The sequence below is a fragment of the Colias philodice genome, chromosome 16 (genome assembly GCF_061535455.1).
Source record: "Colias philodice isolate Cphi_HAF_F1 chromosome 16, ilColPhil1 Martin Lab GWU primary, whole genome shotgun sequence".
In the NCBI taxonomy this organism is placed as follows: Eukaryota; Metazoa; Arthropoda; class Insecta; order Lepidoptera; family Pieridae; genus Colias; species Colias philodice.
In genome coordinates this window covers 3764378-3785146 of record NC_143101.1, presented here as the reverse complement: position 1 = coordinate 3785146, position 20769 = coordinate 3764378, and the positions used below count along the sequence as shown (strand labels likewise).

General features: G+C 35.4%; 2 protein-coding genes across 6 annotated transcripts in view; both read right to left on the bottom strand.

The window, feature by feature from the left end:
• Positions 1 to 213: 213 nt before the first annotated feature.
• On the bottom strand, positions 214 to 1492 carry LOC149481563 (lysM and putative peptidoglycan-binding domain-containing protein 3). 2 transcript variants are annotated; one of them, XM_089704715.1, is made up of 3 exons: positions 1312 to 1492; positions 1048 to 1241; positions 214 to 876 (listed from the first exon to the last, which is right to left on the bottom strand). In XM_089704715.1, the coding sequence occupies exons 2-3, from the start codon at positions 1186 to 1188 to the stop codon at positions 343 to 345; spliced, it is 675 nt and encodes a 224-aa protein (XP_089560841.1). In that variant the 5' UTR covers positions 1189 to 1241; positions 1312 to 1492; the 3' UTR covers positions 214 to 342. The 2 variants fall into 2 exon arrangements, with proteins under 2 accessions (XP_089560841.1, XP_089560840.1); XM_089704714.1 differs by having other exon boundaries at positions 1048 to 1228.
• Positions 1493 to 2871: 1379 nt separating this feature from the next.
• Positions 2872 to 20769, bottom strand: part of Dab (DAB adaptor protein) — a 44582-nt gene continuing 26684 nt past the window's right edge. For all 4 annotated transcript variants that reach the window (XM_089705246.1, XM_089705247.1, XM_089705248.1 and 1 more), the window contains 10 exons: positions 12515 to 12608; positions 11471 to 12380; positions 10547 to 10666; positions 9940 to 10030; positions 8680 to 8976; positions 8071 to 8144; positions 7790 to 7871; positions 6967 to 7389; positions 4257 to 6176; positions 2872 to 3604 (listed from right to left, as the gene is read on the bottom strand). In XM_089705246.1, coding sequence (XP_089561372.1) covers positions 5735 to 6176; positions 6967 to 7389; positions 7790 to 7871; positions 8071 to 8144; positions 8680 to 8976; positions 9940 to 10030; positions 10547 to 10666; positions 11471 to 12380; positions 12515 to 12608 — 2533 coding nt within the window. In that variant the 3' untranslated portion in view covers positions 2872 to 3604; positions 4257 to 5734. The remainder of the gene's footprint in view (positions 3605 to 4256; positions 6177 to 6966; positions 7390 to 7789; positions 7872 to 8070; positions 8145 to 8679; positions 8977 to 9939; positions 10031 to 10546; positions 10667 to 11470; positions 12381 to 12514; positions 12609 to 20769) is intronic.

Genomic DNA, 20769 nt, shown 5'->3' with positions numbered 1-20769 from the left:
TTGTGCAAATATTTTACAAGTGTATTGTAATTTATGCAACATCAGCCTTTATAATGGCATTTAATTCTAAGATCCATTATCAGGTAAACAAAACAACCAGTACTATTATGATGAATCAATTCTTATCTCTGAGAATACATTATATTTACTTATCATTTGAAAAGGTATATTACTTTGAGTAATCAATGTGATTGAAAAATAAAACAACGGAAATATACTTATGATAAAAATTACATATATTTTAGAATCACATCTTATTTCCTTAAATATAGTACAAAATTTAGTAAAAAAAGGTCCATCAAATGTATTAAAGCTCTTATGTCAGTTTAGCTAAGTCCATGATCATGTGGGATGTAATGGAGGTATATCTGAATGTTCATGTTTGTCCAAAACAAACAGTACATACACAATCGGCACAACTACGCAGAGTATGAGCACAAAGCAAACTAAATGAAACCACTTCAAGCCAAAATCTGCTCCTTGTGAAGTCAACTGCTTCACTACAACAGCTTCTACAGATACTCTCTCCTTATTTGGCAGCAGTTTGGTATCCTCTGTCACAGGCTCATTTGGTTCTGTATCTGTGTATGGAATGACAGATGGCGCAACTGTGCTATTCAGTACTACTGCATTGCAATCTATTTCAAAATCATCATTTTGTTTTGTTAATTTGTTTGCAACAGGGTTTTCCATCAAGTTCTCCATAGTGAGTGTAGTGGGGGCATGGTTTGATGTAGAAGGAGTTGGCTCCAGTGGTTGTGTGGATGGTATGAGTTCTGTAAGAACTGAATATGGGGTGACAGGAACTTTGATTGTTCTCCTCGCAAAAATTTCATTGTCTTTATGAATATGATTGATTCTCTTTAGTTCTGATATCTGCAAAAAACACATTAAAAGCTATTAACATCAATTAGCCTATATTTAATTGTCAATAATAATATTGTTAAATATTGAGTAAAATGTGATTTTATAATATTGAATCTCTTGTTTAAAACTTAGTACAAATTTTACAATCATATTAGTGTATGCATCAGTTGTAGTACTTACAGAACAATGGAATCGAAGGGCAATAGCCTGTAAAGTATCTCCCTCTTGTACTTGCGCTTCTATAAAATGATCCTGGGGTTTTATCCTATGCAGCTGTATATGGCCATTAAAATTTATATCGTTCTCTAATGAACCGTTCATGTTGGTCAATAGATCATCCCCACCATGTAAAGAACGTGTCCTGGATTGAAAACCTAATTATTTTCAAGTAAACAATAAAAATACTTGTCTCTCTGCTTACGTTATTAGCTAAGCTACTCTTACCTTTGTTTCATTTTCAAAATGGACACTACAACTATAAGTAACTAGCATGACCTACTCTAAAAATACTGATCTACCTTTAAAAACGTAGAAACATGAAATAAAATTAATCGAAAACACAAAAACAGCTGTTATTCTCGTTCGATTGCAATTTTATTTGACAAATAATTTTGATCTTTGACATTGGCTTTGCCACATTGATAGCTGCCAATGTCATTAGCGATGATTACGTTTTTTTCATAATATACTGTCATTATCGGTCATTATGTTGCCATTTCACAATAAATATATGCAATGAAAGCACAGCATAATTATTTTTTGTGAAATATTTATAGCAGAAGAACTGAGATTAACGTAAATACTGCCTGATGCTTCCATGGTATAAGCACAGAGTCTAATAAAAATAAATGCACTAAGTTAGTCGATAGACTGAGAACTACGGTCTTTCTCTTTACAACAATATTTCCAGGAAAAGTTACGATCTACATAACTTGAGCCAAGATTTATAAATTTGATTTATATCTAAACACTTCGAAAAATATGTACTTAGTCATAATTCAACAATGCAATTGCAGGATAAAGTGATTGCAACATCTCTAAGCATAATAAGACATGATTCTCACTATCATAATATGTAGGACTTTAATTATTTCAAGAGCATGTTTTTACATCCTTTATTATATTTTTAATGTTTATTTTTTATTACATATTTGGTTAAAGAAAATTTTATGGCCAGTTTATTCGAATCCCGCCTCAAGATCGATTTTTTTCTATTCTTCAAAACTATTCTGTCTTGCTCTCAGTTATTAGATTAATTGAAAAATATGTTAAATAAAGTTAGAGTGACTGTTTGAAGGCGCTAATCTTAGGAATTACTAGCCAGATTTAAAAAATGATTTTACCTCCCACACAAATACGTTTGTAAGTAAATCAAATAGACGACAGGCCCATGTTGAAAAAGTTATGGGTCATTTGAACCTCCAGGTGACCTATCTGGAACGATTTATGAGCATAAAATAATAAGATTCACCACTATGCCGTCACTTATAAGATGTCCAAAATATTACTTGCTCTGTGATGTCCAACTGTGAACTGAGTGCAGATGAGAATCACAGAGCAAGTAATTAATTCGAAAGTATATATATACAGGTAAAGTAGGTATATTATACAGGTAGTGACACAGATGCCGTACAAAATCAAATGACCAAATTTATCCCGGTAATTGTCGGAAAAAAAATCCGACTTTGTGGCGCACTATTTTTGTACGGCACTGTGCGTTTTCTTATTATTTTTAATGGATCTATCGGTGGTAAGAATGTCGTACAAAAATATGTGACCAAAATGTACTCACTATCACTCTACCTGTACTTTCGAATCTGCACTCAGTTGGACCTCTTAGTTCTTACAAGTGACGGCATAGTGCTGAATCTTATTATTTTATGCTCGTTTATCGTTCTAAATAGGTCACCTGGTGGTTCAAATTACCCATAACTTTTTCAACATGGGCCTGTAGTTTTAAACTTGCTGAGTGAGGTTAAGGTTTTGGAATGAAATAAAAAACCATTTCTGTGTTACAATTTTATTAACTTCAAGTTTATACACAACAGTAAGGTACGGAACTTAAATACCTTTGGTACCGCGGTGTAGAGGTGACAATAATTGCACATTATTCATTTCCTCTAACTACGTTATGTACAAAATATTTTAATACAAAACAGAGGAACCATCCTCTTAATTTTAGTTCATTATAAACATGACAAGGTTACTGTTACGGATAAATGGACTCATCAAAAACGATGAATTGCTTAGTCGATCAGGAATCGTCTCTCTTTTGATTAACGTTATTACAAATGTACCAAGTACAATAGTGAGGCTTGAAGGACAAGCCCTTAGAATAAGTTCTCAATGGAATAACTGGTTACAATAAATAGATGTTTATATTTTTATAGCATTTTTGAGATACTTTATACATTATTAATACATAGTAACTTTATACTGCGTAGTTGCGGAAAAAAAGAATACAATCTTAAACCTGAATAAAATGCATGTCAAGTAAATATTATTACATTAACTAGTATTCAAAACGAAACATCCACTAAATATTAAAATATCACAGAAATTAAATTACAAAATTATTACACTTGACTTCACATTGAGTATTGTAATTAAGTTATCACAAAATCAAAACCATACTTAATAAAAACTTAAATTAAGGTAGTTACGTATTAATAAATAGCAAATAAGCATTAAATTCGATAAGATTCATTTTGATTACATATTTGTGAATGATATATGACTTACACCTTGGCCACGGACACCGGCGGCGCGACCGACGGCGCGACCGGCGGCGCGGCAAGTCGCGCGGCGCGGTAAGCACGCCACGGGCAGTTGCGTTCGCCGCCGCGACCAGTGTAGACGAGGAGACGAGATATAGCTTTATCAAAGTTAGCTCGACGTTGTTTGGAGAGTAGCAGCTTTTTTGCTCAAGATTTAATGTTTGGAAGATATAGTGGAGTACACGAATTAAATAGAAATCATGTTACAGACGGAGAATTCCACCAAAAATATGAAAAATATAGGCATGATGAAAAATTATGTTGCGGGTGGCTAGACTTCCAAATAGCTGGTCTAGCTAGAATTTCTGCAATAAAAGCTTCCGTCTCCATTTTCGCGAAAAAAAAAACAAACTATTTTAAATTAAGTTCGCTCCGGGAGTAGTCGCCGCGTCTGCCGCTCGACTCCGTGGCCTGCGCCGTAATAACTCATACATTTGTTTCGATCGCTAGTCGTGCCGCGCGATTCGCTCGGGGAAATTCGCCGGTCGTCTCGCTGGTCGCCGCTGCGCGTGGCATGCCCAGTACATTTCCATACATTTGATTCATTCGCAAGACGCGCCGCCAGTCGCGCCGCGCGAATTTTCGCTATAGCGAATTGTCCGTGGCCAGCACGTTAGATTAAACAGAATGTTCAAATATGTTATGCAACCAATTTGTACATACATTTTTTATGAAGGTAACTATTTGAATGATTGCTATACAAATATTGGCAAAGCATTTTTTACTGAAACTTGTAAGCTTCTGACTTCCAAATAGTATTTCTGTTTGATGAAATCACATACTTTTTTGTAAAATACCCCATGGGGGTGGTCCCACATAAACCCATGTACATTTTACTAATCGGTTCAGAGCCTTTAAAAATAAAATCAGTTAAAAAAGAAAACGATTGAAGTCGGCTGTTGCCATGTTAGCGTCAAATTTTAACTCTCGTTTCCATTAACTATAAACTTATTACATAACATTTTTACCAAACAATAAATAATCTATTTACAAAGCGTCATCATTATAATTCACTAGCAAAATATTTACAAATTGACTCGAATTGAAACATTTAATCGTAACATATTTGTGCCCTAACATTAAACGTGTATCTGGCAAGAAAATTTATGACAGCAATTTAGCTAAATTTAATTTTTTAAAGCGTAACACTGCTGGGTACGTTCAACAATCCAAAACTACGGAATAGACCTCTAAATAATATTACAAACATAACATTCAACTTCGTGAATTATTGTTTGCCACACTTGGGAAAATATTGCATTTTGTGATTAAAATATATGTATATAAAAAAAATGACTAACCACTCGACTACATAAAAATAGTAATAGTGCGTGTTACCATGTGTCAATGTTAAAAAGTTGAATACTTTACATATTTTAAAACGCGATTAATTTCATATTTTCAAGTTAGCTTTCACATTTTAGCGAAGGTGACAATTTGTTTTTTCTAGAAAAATATTTCAATCATCATTAGATTAAATTATGTCAGACATATTAAATATATGATAAAAAAGTCACGTTTTAAATCTATTATAAAGTATACTTTCAGTAAATATTAGCTTAAAGTGTAACAAAAAAAAATTATCTATTTATAATTTAATAGTTCATTTTACGCAATACAGGTAATTCATTCAATCTACCAAATGGTAATAAAGTCTGTACATAAAATAATAATCTGAATGACCAGCACGCACACTTTACATCTAATAAAATATTTTGATGGACAGGAATATTATAGTGATATTATGTAATTAAAAATGAATGAGATATTTTTTTGAGAAGTAAAAACAATTGAAATAATAAAATACCACAGTAACAAGTACACCAATTCGCGTTACAAACATATTGATTCAAGTGACACGAGTTTTGCATTTAACATTGAGTCACATTAAGCTTCGATTTATAATTGCTTTTCCTTTAAAGAAGAGAACTTTACACTCAACGATTTATTACACGCGATATTCGAGATTCGAGTCACAGCCTGCGCTCATACCAACTCATAACACAAACCAAACCACTGTCACTTGCAACAACAAAAGACCGCAAAGAGTTAGTTAGTTATTTAATAAAAAGCACTTGGCACCGCTATTTTCATATATCCTCAAAGGCAACAAAGTCCCCAGGCCAGTTCTCGCGCTTGGCAACCCTGTCCGTGCCCGTGCACGCAAAGAACGAGTCGCCTTCAAACGGATCCGATTCGCGCGTGAATATATTAACGGAGTCCGATTTTTTTATATCTCTGTGTGTTGGCGGCTTCGCTCGTAGCGGGGGAATGTCGCCTTCTTCTTCTTCCGCTATGGACGCGGTTCGCGGGCGGGGCGGATGCGTTGGATGTGTTGGATGTGTTGGATGTGTTGCATGTGTTGGATGTGTTGCATGTGTGGGTGGCGCGGTGAAGTCGTCCTCGAACATAGAGCGCGGCGACATCGAGTCGGAGTCGAATCGGAAGCGAGTCGCGGGCGAGTCGCCGTCACGTGCGCGCGCTGAACTCGCTGATATTGGGGACGCGGTTGTGTCCTCTTCGAATGCGAATCTGTTGTGAGATTAAAAAAAAAAGTTAGATATCATCTTTTTAGGGCCGATTTTTTCAATGCTTGGATAAAACTTATCCGTCCAATAGAGTATTACACGATAATATTAAAATGTCACGTAAACTGTCAAATACGGGCAATTAGAATACGTTTTCGAGGAATAAGTTTTATCCAAGCCTTGAAAAATCGGCCCTTAGTCATTTAAATAGAGTTACGCTATTTTTTTACTTGTTTTACCACAATTTAAACACAGTCTATCTTTAACAAGTTGATGGACAGTAAGTTTTTAACAACTTATGCATTTAAAAAATGACTTCAAAAAAAGGAGGTTATCAATTCGGCCGGTATATATTTTTTATGTATGTACACCGATTACGCCGAGGTTTCTGAACCGATTTACGTGATTCTTTTTTTGTTTGATGCGGAATGGTTTCGAATTGGTCCCATAAAAATTTCATTCGGGTAGGCCCAGTAGTTTAGTTGAAGTCGGTGATAAGCACTAAACAGTTAGTATTAAGCCCGTGTAAGCCGGTAAGATTTACATATTATTATAGTACTCTTTGATTTACATTCGCTTGGCACCGACTTCAAACCTATTTAATAAATAGCACATCTAAATAATATGTAGTAATTAATATTTTTTTTTATTTTTTACTTTTTCGTTTTTGACTGTATACTCAGATGAAATGATATATATGAATCACTATATACTCAGATATAAACTTTTGTTTAAAAAAACATAGTGCGCTAAGTGCTAACACTACATATTACTATAATGATATATTTACTGACCTCGTGCCTTCCAAGCTGGAGTACGGCGCGCGCTTCTTAACCACAGCCGCGGGCGATTCTTGAAAATCATCAAACGGCGAATGTTCCTTTTCCCGCGGCGAAAAGTCGTTAGAGAACCTGTAGTCCCTCGGCCGTACCCTCGTGTCCTCCCTCCTACGACGCCTGGGGTCTCTCGGGTCCCGGGTATCACGTCCCGAGTCCCTCCCCGAGTGCGGGTCCCTCGAGTCGCGGCCGGACTCGCGGCCCGAGTCCCGCGGGTCCCGCGAGTCCCGTCCCGAGTCCCGCCCTGAGTCCCGGTGCTCGCGCGAGTCCCGCCCCGAGTCCCGCGGCTCCCGTGAGTCCCGCCCCGAGTCCCGCAAGTCACGATCTGACTCGCGCCGGCTTGCGGAACGACGTCCCGGCCAGCCTAGCGTCGATCCGTATCTATAAGGAATACAAAATAGGCCTTGAAAAACAACTGTATGAATAATGTTAACCTTAAAAATAAAATATTGATAAAACTCAAGTAAAATATAGTCTAAATTCGTCTAAGTTAGATACAATAGTGTGTAAAGTGTTATCCAAGTGAAACAAATCACGTGTCACGTGAAATGTCACAAACACATTCAAAAATGTGCGAATTTTCTAGTGAAAATATACAAGTGGTGAAATTTGACCTAAACCATCTTAAAAGTTATTACAATTTCGTGCCTATTTTTCTTAACTTGAAAATGATGAAGACTATAATATATTAAGTTGCTTTACAGATAAATGTTAATAAAAATAAACAAAAATTTATGTGTATCTACATCTTGAATTTATCTGTTAAAACTAAGTAATGTACCTTCGTTCCGAGGGATCTTCAGTTTGCCTCAACTCATTCCGCCGCCTCGTCTCCCGCCAACCGAGCGACCCGTAATTTCTTTCTGTAATATACAAATTAAAAAATGTTTTAAACTGACCAATTTAAACTTTAAGATAGATTAGATCTTAGACGGACACAGTTACAGGAAATTAGTGAAATTTATTTGTATGTTTGTCCTCAACAAAATCAAAGGTTAGATAACCAAATATGATATAGGTTATTTTTTATATATTTTAATGAAATAAAAGTAAAACACGTACCGTCCCTCCTCCAGCGCTGTTCGGGCCAACGTTCCCGCGGCGAGGACCTGCCCGAACCGCACCCGTCACTGTAACTAATAAAATTCGATGATAAGTTTGTAAATAAAGTTAAAAAAAATTAAAATTATGCTAAAGCAAAAGCAATCTTATTACTTATTAAAATAATAAGATAAATTCATAACATTAATGTATCGTCACCGATCCTTGATAGTGTACAAAGTTGAAATATGTCCGTGAGAAGACCGTTGAAATCCGTCCTATTACATAGTGAAGGAAACTGAATGTTTCCTTATTTTTAATACATATAAATTTAATGATCTTATAATTTTAAAGCGTCATGTCACTAGTTTTATTCAAATTTATGGAAGCCTTTTTAATTAATCATCATAAAAAATAATAAATATTTCAGAACAATTTTCACACACGGCACGATCTGATCACGGTTGAATTGATTTAAAACTTAGATTTTAATTGATTTAGACCTACTTAAAACGGACAGATTTAAATCAAGCTTTGTAATTGTACATTTATTAAGGATCGGTGACAATACAACAATTTCATGAGTTTAAGCCAGTTTTTCAGTTTTTATTTACTATATTTTTTACTTACTCTTCATCATCATACGAGAGCCGTGCCTTCCTGTGCCTATCGATCTCCCTGTAATCCTTCGACCTCTCCCTCCCCCTCGAGTCCCGGTACTCCCTCTCCCTGTACGTCCTGTCCCGCTCCCACTCGTCTCTCTCCCGACTCCTCCGCTCTCTTCTCTCCCTGCTGACGTCACGCCGGCCCCTCCCACCGCCCGAGTCGCGCCGGTCTCTACTCTCTCTGTCGCGTTTCTCTCTCACTTTCTCTTTCTCTCTCCCGCTGCCCGAGTCGAGGCATTCTCGTGAGCCGGATGAGTTGTGACTGTAGAGAAATATTGGATATAATACACATATCTATGCTAATATTATAAAGCTAAAGAGTTTGTTTGTTTGAACGCGCTAATAGCAGGAACTACTGCTTTGATCTGAAAAATTTAACGAGGAAGGCTATAGGCTATATATCATCATGCTAGGACCAACAGGAGCGCCGGGCGATGGAGCGGGGATTTAGTCCATTGTCCGGTGGGATGAGGCGGCGTGAGACGTGTTCCGCTCACGCCGCTCCATGAGGGTAGAGCTGGCAGGCTCTTAGCTTGTTTGGGCCCGGCGACGGGCTGCCGCTGATGGGGTCACGGATGAATTCTACACATACCCGTGGCCCTGTCGCTGATGCGGCTTGACGGAACACAGTGGGGTTTTGGTCGGTAGGAATCCGACATAACCCACGGCCTCTCCCCCGGAGGCCGTGGGTATCTATGCAAGATTTCCCCACTAAAAAAAAAAAAAAAAAAAAAAGGACCAACAGGAGCGAAGCAATGCAGGTGAAACCGAGTATATTCTATTTTCTGTCCAAATACACCAATTAGTTATGACCAAAACGATTAATTTTATTGTTAAACAAATGGAAGAGATCTGTATATTAAAAAAGTTTGCGACATTCTTATTAAAGTAATATACCATTTGTCAAAATTATTTATGTGTACCTATTATTCCGCAAAAATGACTATAACCATACACAGTAATACTGCGCAATTTTTTTCACAGACGCGACCGGTTATTATTATACACTAACTAGCGGTCCGCCCCGGCTTCGCCCGTGGTACATATGAAAAATAGATGTTGGCCGATTCTCAGACTTACCCGATATGCACAGAAAATTTCATGAGAATCGGTCCACCTGTTTCGGAGGAGTATGCAGACTAACATTGAGACACGAGAATTTTATATATAAGATTAGTGTAAAATTTAAAAAACAAACTAAACTATAAAAAAATAAGCAACCCACCGAGACTCCCTATCACGTCGTATTGTATGCCTTGGTACAGTCCGTTCCTCCTCCCATGGCGACGCGTCTCGAGACGATGATGATGTTTGCACTAAAATCACAAAATTAGTAGGTAGCAAATAATCGGTTTATATAGGATTAACTATTAAAATTATTTTGTATTCTGGAGCTGTAGAAATGAGAAAAAACGTCGAAAAAATGAGAAAAAACGTAGTTTAAATACTCTTTAACAACGAGGAATGACACACACATGATTTTAAAAATAAATCACGAAATACACAATGCTGTTATGTCCTAAATGCATATTTATGCGTGTGTACTTGCTTGTGTATATTTGCCTGTGTGTATGCGTTTGTGTCTATATATGTGCGTTTGCGCCCGCGTGTTAGTTCTGTACACGTGTGTGTGTGTGTGTGTGTGTGTGTGTGTGTGTGCGTGCGCTCATGTTTATGCGTATGTGTGGTCGGGTGTGTGTGTGTACGTGTGTTTATGTGTGCGTTTTTGCCCGCGTGTTTTTGCGTGTGTATGTGTGTGTACGAGCGAATAAGTGTGCGTGTTTATATGCGAGTGTGTGTAAGTGTTCGTATGTGTGTGTGTGCGCACATACCGGTGTGGGCTGTGTGCGCGCGGCGGCGCCGCTCGCGCGGCTCGGAGTCCCGCGAGTCGCTGGACCAGCCCTCGGTCCACGCGAGCCGCCGCAGCCCGCCCGCCGCGCCCGCGCACCGCTCTGCGCAACGCACGCTACACTACTCGCTATGTTCATACCCAATGTACACGCGTGTACGGGGGACGAGCAATGGATTGCAAATAAACTACACCGAGATTTTGAAAAGTTCCTAACTATTACGGGTAGTAATTCCAATACACAGTTAATGACGCCCGCAACGCGCTCTGCGCAGTACACTACTCGCTAAATTCTGTACCACTTGTATGAGCGTGTATGGTGGACGAGCAATGGATTGCAAATGAAGGAATATTAATGTCACGTATTTGATAAAAATTCCTAACGCACAGTATGGATTGTGATGGATAGCTAATGATAGCACGCCCGCTCTGTGCACACCGCACTCGCTAAGTTCTGTACCACTTGTATGAGTATGTATAGGGAAGCGAGCAATGGATTGTAAATAAACTACACCGCGATTTTTGCTAAAATAAATCCTAACAATACTATACAGTATTGCTCTATGCTACGAGTGTCACTAATGATGGTGCGAATTTTATTTAGGTATTAAATGCGCGTGAATATAATTGATGTTACCAAAATTTCCCGTTAAGGACCATTCAAACGTATTTTTAACGATTTACTATAACGTGCAAAATTTACAATACTACTAAATAGTTTTGTCTGTGCGTTGATATTTCCGTGAAACATTAAGTTTAAGTGTAGTTTTTGTGCAAGTACCATAACTTTTTTTCCAATGAAAATTATATGGATTCTGTATTCAATACAATATAGTATTAGGAAGATCATCTTAAGTTAAGCTCTTTTTCAAAGTAAAATTACAATAACTTATTAATATCAATTTACCTTTAGTATCCGGTGACGAACCGCTAGCCACATCACTGATAGACCCGGCAGATAACCTTTCCGGTGGCTGCAAACTAACCGGCATCACTTCTATTGGCGTCTCTTTCTTCACCTCAATTTTCTTATCTTCCTCTCTCTCTTTCACCGCAGGGCTCTTTCTAAACGCATCCTCCACGTGTGTGAACGACAAGGAACTATTATCTATGCAATCGAAGAAATCCGAATTGTCAAAACCATCGGATTTCTCGTCTGACTTCTTTCTCTCCTTAGGTAGTTCCGGTGGTAAGGATTCGAATTCATCCTGAGGCTCAGTAATTTTAATTTCACGTAATGCCGCATATTTGTCGGTTTCGTCTTGTTTATCCGTTCCGTTGTCACGCGGTGACACACTTCGCCTAATTTTTTCTATCTGCAAATTCTTCATAACCGTCTTTATATCTTCTATTTTGGCTTCCACCGGTTTCGGACTAACTGAATTCCGGAACATATTGAACGAATCCAGCGTCAACTCGTCTAAAGACTTTAAGGGGCTCTTGTCCATTTCTCTGTCTTCCTTCTTCTCTTCAGCCTTCAATAATTCTTGTATATGAGTCAATTCTTGATCGTCTTCCTTCGGGCCGGTGTCTATCGGGTCCAAAATGGACTTGGCTTTTAATTCTTGTTCTTGTATTTCTCTGAACGCCGCATATCTGTCGTAGCTGGGGTTCGCTTTCTTATCGAAATCGTCGAAGTTAGCAACAAATGTTTCGGCTGTGTCACTCGGTGCGAAATTATCTTCGAATTGCGTTTTAAATTCTGTGGCGAGTGATGGAAGTGGGCTCGGTTTTTCTGGTATAGTCGTAGTTGGAAGGATCGCGGGCGGTTTTTCTTTTTCTTTTTCTTTTTGAAGAGGTGGTTCAACGTGTATATGCTGAAAATATTACATAAAATCTTTTAGATTTGTGATATTAGCTAGAACATTTCATTTACTTTACTTAGTTGAAATTTTCTTTTAAATTCACAAAAATGTAAACCTAATTATTCAGATAATAAGGTACACATTACCGATCGTTCGACATCAGCAGCTAAATACGATCTCAGGTACTCGGTGAGTTGAGGCAGCGTCATAGAGGATAAAGTAGCAGCCGGGACTCGTAACCTAAAAACAAGAATGTCAAATTTAGTTTAAGGTTGATGTTCCGACCGTCCCTCCATACATTTTTGATTACCTCTAAACACTTAACACAGACACTATTTCTTTAAAACTAATCATTTTATCACTTCTCTATAATGAAATGTGTGCGCGTTCGACCTTTTTAATCAATAATTTACAATATTTACTTAGAAAAACAACAGTAAAATACCGGAAAAATTTGACACTTCTACAGTAGTGTGCGTGACTTTTGCCAAGCGAAACACGACATAAAGCACGACATCTAGCGCATAGACTATATACTTATTACAGATCTAGCGCGTCAATGTCTAAACGAAAGGCGATGTTTAGACATTGACGCGCTAGATGTCGTGCATTCGCGTTCGTTATCTTATGCATAATGAGCATAATTCTAATAAATCAAAGTTCTGTGTAAAAATTGAGTAATTTCATTTCCAATCGTTCAAAGAAAATAACAATAAAATAAAATAAAACTAATGACCTTAGAAACTATGTTTTTTTTTATTTATTACTCATTATTGTTCGTCCGTCGTAGGTCTGTAAACTGTATTGTACACTGAAGGTAAATGGTACTGTAGGTACTTTAGTTCGGCGTCGTCGCTCGTCGGCTTGATATAAAATTACATTCTTGATTTCATTGACACGCGCTATGATTTGCGCGCGGAATTTCTTGTGTTGTGAATTTATTTTTGATTCAAATTGCAATGTTTCTCTAGTATGCATTTGAGACTATATTGTAAATTGTAATAATTGATCGTGGGTATAGTAATTAATTATTCTAATAACGCAATTAGTAATATATGTATTTTCGGTGGGATTCAAAACAAAAAATTGGCCCGTGATTTTTATGAAATTTCACCACATTGCAAATCACATCAATCATAGTTCATACACATGTATGACGAAAGTGATTAGTATTGTGGCTAACATTGACTCATCAGTTCATCACTGAAACCAGTGATAAATCAGTACCTATATCATATTGTGTTTGAATATTTTTAAACAATGATATAAGTATACAATTATTATAAATCGGTAAACAGTCAAAGTAATCACAAACTTGCAAACATTGGTAAAATGTCCAGTACCTAGTTTATGAGCCTATTCATTACAATCAAACAAACAAACAAAGTTTTCCTCTTTATAATATTAGTGTAGACAAACACTATGAATACGATCACGAATGCAAATTCGGGGATTTTCTAATTATTGCTAAATAATAATTGAATTCGTTTTGAAATACTCTATAATTTTTAGTGTATAAATAGACATTTATAATGTGGTGCTCATTTTTTTTGTACTGCTAACGCTATTGTAGGTACCTATTTTCGTTGTTTTATTTCAAGTGAACACGGCCATACAATTTTGTCACGAGCCGCCTATGATTGTAGCACAGACTAATAATAATATACTATTGTAGGTACTTTTGTTAGGCTCCTTCGTCGTCCGCGTCGGCTCGAAAGTTCTTGATTTCATTGTCACGCGCTATGATTTGCGCGCGGATTTTCTTGTGTTGTGAATTTATTTTTGTATTATTATTATTTTTTATTTTTTTTTTTATTTTATTGATTCAAATAAAATATTTCACTAGTATGCATTTGAGACTATATTGTATTATGTATAATTTATCGTAGGTATAGTTATTCTTATAACGCAGTTATATTTTCGGTGGGACACTAATTTGACCCGTGATTTTTCTGAAATATCACCACGTTGCAAATCACATCAATCATACACACGTATGACGAAAGTATAGTGGCTATAATTGACTCATCAGTTCATCACTGAAACCAGTGATAAATCAGTATATCATATTTTATTGTGTTTGAATATTTTTTAAACAACGATATATACAATATTATTATAAATCGGTAAACTACCAAAGTACTTCCGAATTTTCAGACAGACAAACAAGTAGTTTGAACACGCAGTTTTCTTATACTAGTAGCAAAAATCAAAACCATAATATTATGTTTACCTACTATATTTTACTAAAAGTCGAGTGCGTCGAAATCGTAAATAATAATATGTTTTTCACCTTCCTGGTTATTTTCCCATAGTAAATAGTGTTTTAGGTTTGTTGTTGTAGGTAGGAATAATAATAATTATTCTTACATGTTGGTTATGAAATGTATATTGAAATAATTTACTTTTACAAATCATTAGTGATATAAGTTTTGAGTGAAAATGCTTGGATCAGCATAATATTATATGGTACTTCAAATACATGTTTTGATAAAAAAAACAATAGTGTAATAAAATAAAACTGCGTTTTATTGTAATCAATGTTGACAATTTTAAATTCCAAAATTATTGATCAATAAAATAGTATACACCAACAAATATAACTTTTATTTTTATAACAATCGTTCATAATATAAACCGTAGCAGGTGGCGTTTTGAAGTTCTGTCTACTCATACAGAAAAATGGAAAACTTGTTTTTTTTGTAAACAATTTATTACTCATGTTTAGTGTTGCCGCTCGATAGTCCACTATTGATAGTCTATCGATTAACTATCGATAGTTGGGGAAAAGCAATAGTATCGATAGCACTATCGATACTATCGATAGTGTCGATACTATCGATAGTATCGATAGTCCTATAAGCGTAAATACTATCGACACATAGCAATACCATCGATAGTATCGATACTATCGAAGCTCAATATCGAACGAACTATCGATACTATCGATAGTGTCGATACTATCGAAGCTCAATATCGAACGAACTATCGATACTATCGATAGTGTCGATACTATCGATAATATCGTCCCATCGATAGTGACCTTAGCTATAGCGATAGCTCAAAACTATCGATAGTATCAGTACTATCGATAGTATCGATTGTAGTTGCAATATTCAGTAGCAATAGTATCGATACTATCGACAGTAGTTAGTATAGCAACTATTGGCAATCAATACTATCGATTTTATCGATACTATTGCAGTTCATCAATAGTATTCCATGATTAACGCTATCGATAGTATCGATAATATCGATACTATCGATAGTGCTATCGATATTCTGACTTATTTTCAAGGTCAACTATCGATAGTCAAACTATCGATAGTTCGGCAACACTACTCATGTTGTTTGGCAACTCGAAGCGTGGTCGTCCGTCGTAGGTACTTTTGTTCGGCGTCGCGTCGTCGTCCGCGTCGGCTTGATATAAAACATTCTTGATTTCATTGACACGCGCTATGATTTGCGCGCGGAATTTCTTGGTTGTGAATTTATTTTTGTATGCTATGCATTTTAATTGAATCAAATTGCAATATTTCTCTAGTATGCATTTGAGACTATATTGTAATAATTGATCGTGGGTAGGTATAGTAATTAATTATTCTAATAACGCAATTATATTTTCGGTGGGATTCAAAACAAAAAATTGGCCCGTGATTTTTATGAAATTTCACCACATTGCAAATTATATATTATACAATTACAATTACAATTATTATAAATCGGTAAACTATCAAAGTAATTACAAACTTGCAAAATATGCTTTTCCGAATTTTCAGACAGACACACAATTTTATTAGTTTGTTTTAGCAAAGTAGGTACCTATACCTATACGCTTACGTCGCGCGTCGCGTCGTCGAAAACGGTGCGCCGGGCGCCCAGAAACAAACATACCTAATTCAGTTACAATCCTTTTTTTGTTCCGTAATTTATTGTATTTATTCTAATACGATTTTTTTTATTCGTCGGCCAGTTCTACTAGGTATAAAAAGATAAAATTGAAATATAATTATTGTAGCGACAGCCATATTATGTTACTATGTTTTCGTAAATATGTTTTTCACCTTCCTGGTTATTTTCACATAATCTTATTCTTATATATAAAAATGAATCGCAAAATGTGTTGGTAAGCGCATAACTCGAGAACGGCTGAACCGATTTCGATCATTCTTTTTTTATTATATTCCTTGAAGTACGAGGATGGTTCTTATAGCTAGAGAGCTAGTTAGTTTAGTTTTAGTGCAGTGGCAGTGTATATGTTGTTGTTGAGGTTATGTAAATTTAACACTTTAGTTAACTACCTACCAAGATATAAAGAAATGAGGATAGGACACAATAACTATTGGTTGAGGTATTTATAAACTCATAATATACTTTTAAAAAAATCACGTTTTAATAAATTTCTAGAATTAAATTAGAACAGCTGATTCAAAATAGCCTAAAAAATCTTAATAATAATAATTACGCTTCACAGCAAGAAGAAAATATGTACCATATGTACCCGCACAAAGTCGATATTGTGTTGCCTACCGTTCGACTCAATGGCTAGGGTTGTAACTACCTTTAATAATTATTACCAAACTAATAAACCGAGTGATGCGAAATAACCATAATTCTTTTAGAGTTTGATAAAATGATCAGGCAGGTATTTTCTTTAATCCTCTGAATTCTCGGTTACTAAATTGTATCGTTGAAATTATTCTTAATCGCGTAAATTTAATAAATAATCATATGGAAAACACTTTTCATTTGTTTTTTTACTTTCACGCCCAACTACTATACAATAATTACGTTGTTTCGGTATTTTGACGAGAAAACGCAGGAAACATCCGTTGTATCATTTTAGATAGATTGTATATTTTGTATCTGTAGAATTGAAATCAAAGCTATGTATATGTTGTCTCCATTCTTTTCTTATCGGATTGTTGATCCCAATGCGAATGCGTCACTTAAATTTTATAAAAGACAATTAAGAACATCAAAAATAAAGTGATACGTAAATATTTCACAGTGCAATATATTATGTAATTAATAATAATTATATATTTATGAAAAAATAATTACATCAGATTTAATAATAGCAATTGTTTTGAATGTACATAATATGAATAAATGATTACATCATAATAGTAATAATCACAATTGTTTTATTTCCCATTTGTTGCAACCCTAGCATATTTTCATGTAGCAGCAGAAGTACCTACACTGGCGGCGCGGCGGCATCGTGCGACATCAAAGGCATTGCCTTACTAGGTAAGTTTATAATGACTCATTTCTTTTATTATATAATTTACGTTTTACTTTTACAGAATCCGATTCAATGGATTATGAAGACGAGTCACACAACGCCATACGATAGTGATGATGAATGAACATTACATTTTTTTACAACATTCCGATAGTAATAATAATCTATTTTCAAATATCAAAATGGCAGACGTGGTCAAATGGTTTCAAAGTTCGCCAAAAATTTCCACCTGTCTTACCTAAGCGCGCGCCCCGTCCACCACTCTGGGCTTAGTGACTCCTCATCTCATGTATAGTAGGTATAGGGGAATCAACACACAAAAATCCAGGTCTGGTCAAATACATACAGGTAGCTTTGCGCTAGCTCTCTAGCTATTACTTCTTATGGAGAGAAAACGTAAACATGTACCACGGGCGAAGCCGGGGCGGACCGCTAGTAAATAATAAAATAATAAATAGTGTATTAGATTTGTTATTGTATCTTGTATACCTACGAATAATTATTCTTACGTCTTGTTGGGAAATGTTCAAATACCTACCTATTGAAATAATTTACTGTTACAAATCATTAGTGTTATTAGTTTTGAGTGAATAGGCATGGATCAGAAATTCAGAATATAATATGCTACTAACTACTCAAATACATACATGTTTACACAACAAACACTATGGATACCTACGCTCGCGAATGCAAATTCGGTGATTTACTAATTATTGATACCTAGTCATTGAATTCGTTTTGAAATAGCCTGTACTTTGTAATTTTTAGTGTTATAGACATTTATAAAATGTGGTGCTCATTTTTTTGCAATAAATCATCCCGAACGCTATTGTATTTTCGTTGTTTTATTTCAAGTGAACACCTATACAATTTTGTCACGAGCCGCCTCTGGCCTCTGGGTGAAATAAACAAGTCAAATGATTTTTGTTCTAATTGTATTTTGGTAGTAGTTTGTTTAGAATTTACATTACCATTGTTTAATTTTTATTTTGTATTTGCAGTAAAATAAAAAGATGAAAAACTTCATTAGGTATATTGTACGACACCTCACTCTGAATCGCGCTAGCGAAATTTTTTCGTTACAGAGCACATATACAACTTTCGGACAATCTTCATTGAGGCCGGCCGGCAAATCGAGTATGTCGAGAAACTTCACTTATTCGATGGAGGTATTCTACCTTCCTTCCTCCACAGTTGTGGGACCCCGACGTGCATTGAACACGCAGCTTTCTGATACTAGTAGCTAAAATCAAAACCACAGATATGTCTGTGATCAAAACCATAATAATATTTTTACCTATTATTTTACTAAAAGTCGAGTGCATCGAAATCGTAAATATGTTTTTCACCTTCCTGGTTTTTTTTCCATAGTAAATAGTGTTTTTGATTTGTTGTTGTATGAATAATTATTCTTACTTGTTGGTTATGAAATGTATTTTGAAATAATTTACTTTTACAAATCATTAGTGATATTAGTTTTGAGTGAAAATGCTTGGATCAGCATAATATCATATTTGCTACTTCAAATTCAGCATAATATCATATTTCAAAATAACATCGAACAATGCGTCGAACACATTCATTTGACATTTCAAATAGAAACTATGACATATGACGTTTGCAAGAGAGATAGATATAGGTATGTGTCAAAACAAAACTTTTACTTTTATTTCTATTTATTCGGTATAATTACAACTTAATAGTGATAAATATGATCATTATAAATACAAATAGGAATTAACAATATCACGAACACGTGACACAACTAGTATTTTACCGATTCCATACGTAGTCATACATGTTTCAAAAGAAAAACTTTTACTTTTACTATTATTTCAATTTATCCGGTTTAATTAAGACTTAATATTGATACATATGATCATTATAAATACAAATAGGAATTAACAATATAACGAATACGTGGCACAACTAAAATTTTACCGATACCATAGACTAATACACTCAAGAAGACTTACAATCGCCATAGTAAAAAACGTAACTCGATTCTCAGTTCCCAATTTTGTCGATAGATGTCACTCACAGTAGCATTTGGCATTTTTATAAGCTTTTTTATACGTTTAAGAACTAGATGTCGCCTTAGAGCATTAAGTCGGTTTAATGAAGCTAAGAGATGTCGCTACAAAAAAAATCAATGTGCCAAATAGTATCTTGACGTAAAATATAATACGCAAAAAACGTAAACTATAACGTAAAATATAATACGTAAAATATAATACGCAAAAAAATATTTTTATTTAAATGTTATTTTTTGCTCTGAATCGCGCAAGCGAAATGTTTTCGTTACAGAGCATATATACAACTTTCCGCCATTAATAATCGGGGCCTTTACGGCCGGCCGGTCGAGTAGACTAGTCTCTCCCTTTTTCGATTGAGGAAATCCACCTCCCTACCTCCACATCATTTTGTTTTAGTTTTAAAGATTTAATAAGCGTAAAATAATACTTTCTTCATTTTTGTATTTTGAGTAAACGTAACACTAATAACGGTTAGTTTGACCAGAGGCGACTCGTGACAAAATTGTATGGGTGTTTAATTAAGTATTGAACTAAAGTCTAAAACAAAGAAAATACAGTAGCGTAGTAAATTCATTACAAAAAAAAAGCACCACAATAAGGGTGCTATTACAGATTTTTAACAAAAAACGCTATTTTACGGTACAATTTTAACTCAAAGCATGAGAACAATCAACAAAGTAATATCTTAAATCTTTTATATATAAAAATGAATCGCAAAATGTGTTGGTAAGCGCATAACTCGAGAACGGCTGAACCGATTTCGATAATTCTTTTTTTATTATATTCCTTGAAGTACGAGGATGGTTTTTATGTAGAGAAAACGTAAATATGTACCACGGGCGAAGCCGGGGCGGACCGCTAGTTACAAATAATTGGAATATTTCGATTTGCAACAAATAATGTTAACGATATTTTTTATCAGTTAAATAGTTTAAGAGATATATCGTAAATACCATTTCAACCGCTATTTTCAAGATGGCGGCCGTGGGACAAGGGTGGCGACCCCACAAACTTGGTTTTAGCTTCACACTGACCCCCCCTACACATCAAAAAAACAAAATTGCGTCCTCTAAAAAATGCAAGGTTAGGGCTAAAAAATGTAACATTTCAATGGATC

Bases quoted from the DNA above. Each gene is read 5' to 3' on its own strand.
- LOC149481563 (XM_089704714.1), bottom strand. The intron at 877-1,047 runs GTAAGTACTACA...TGTTTTTTGCAG, and splicing joins CCCTTCGATTCCATTGTTCT to ATATCAGAACTAAAGAGAAT.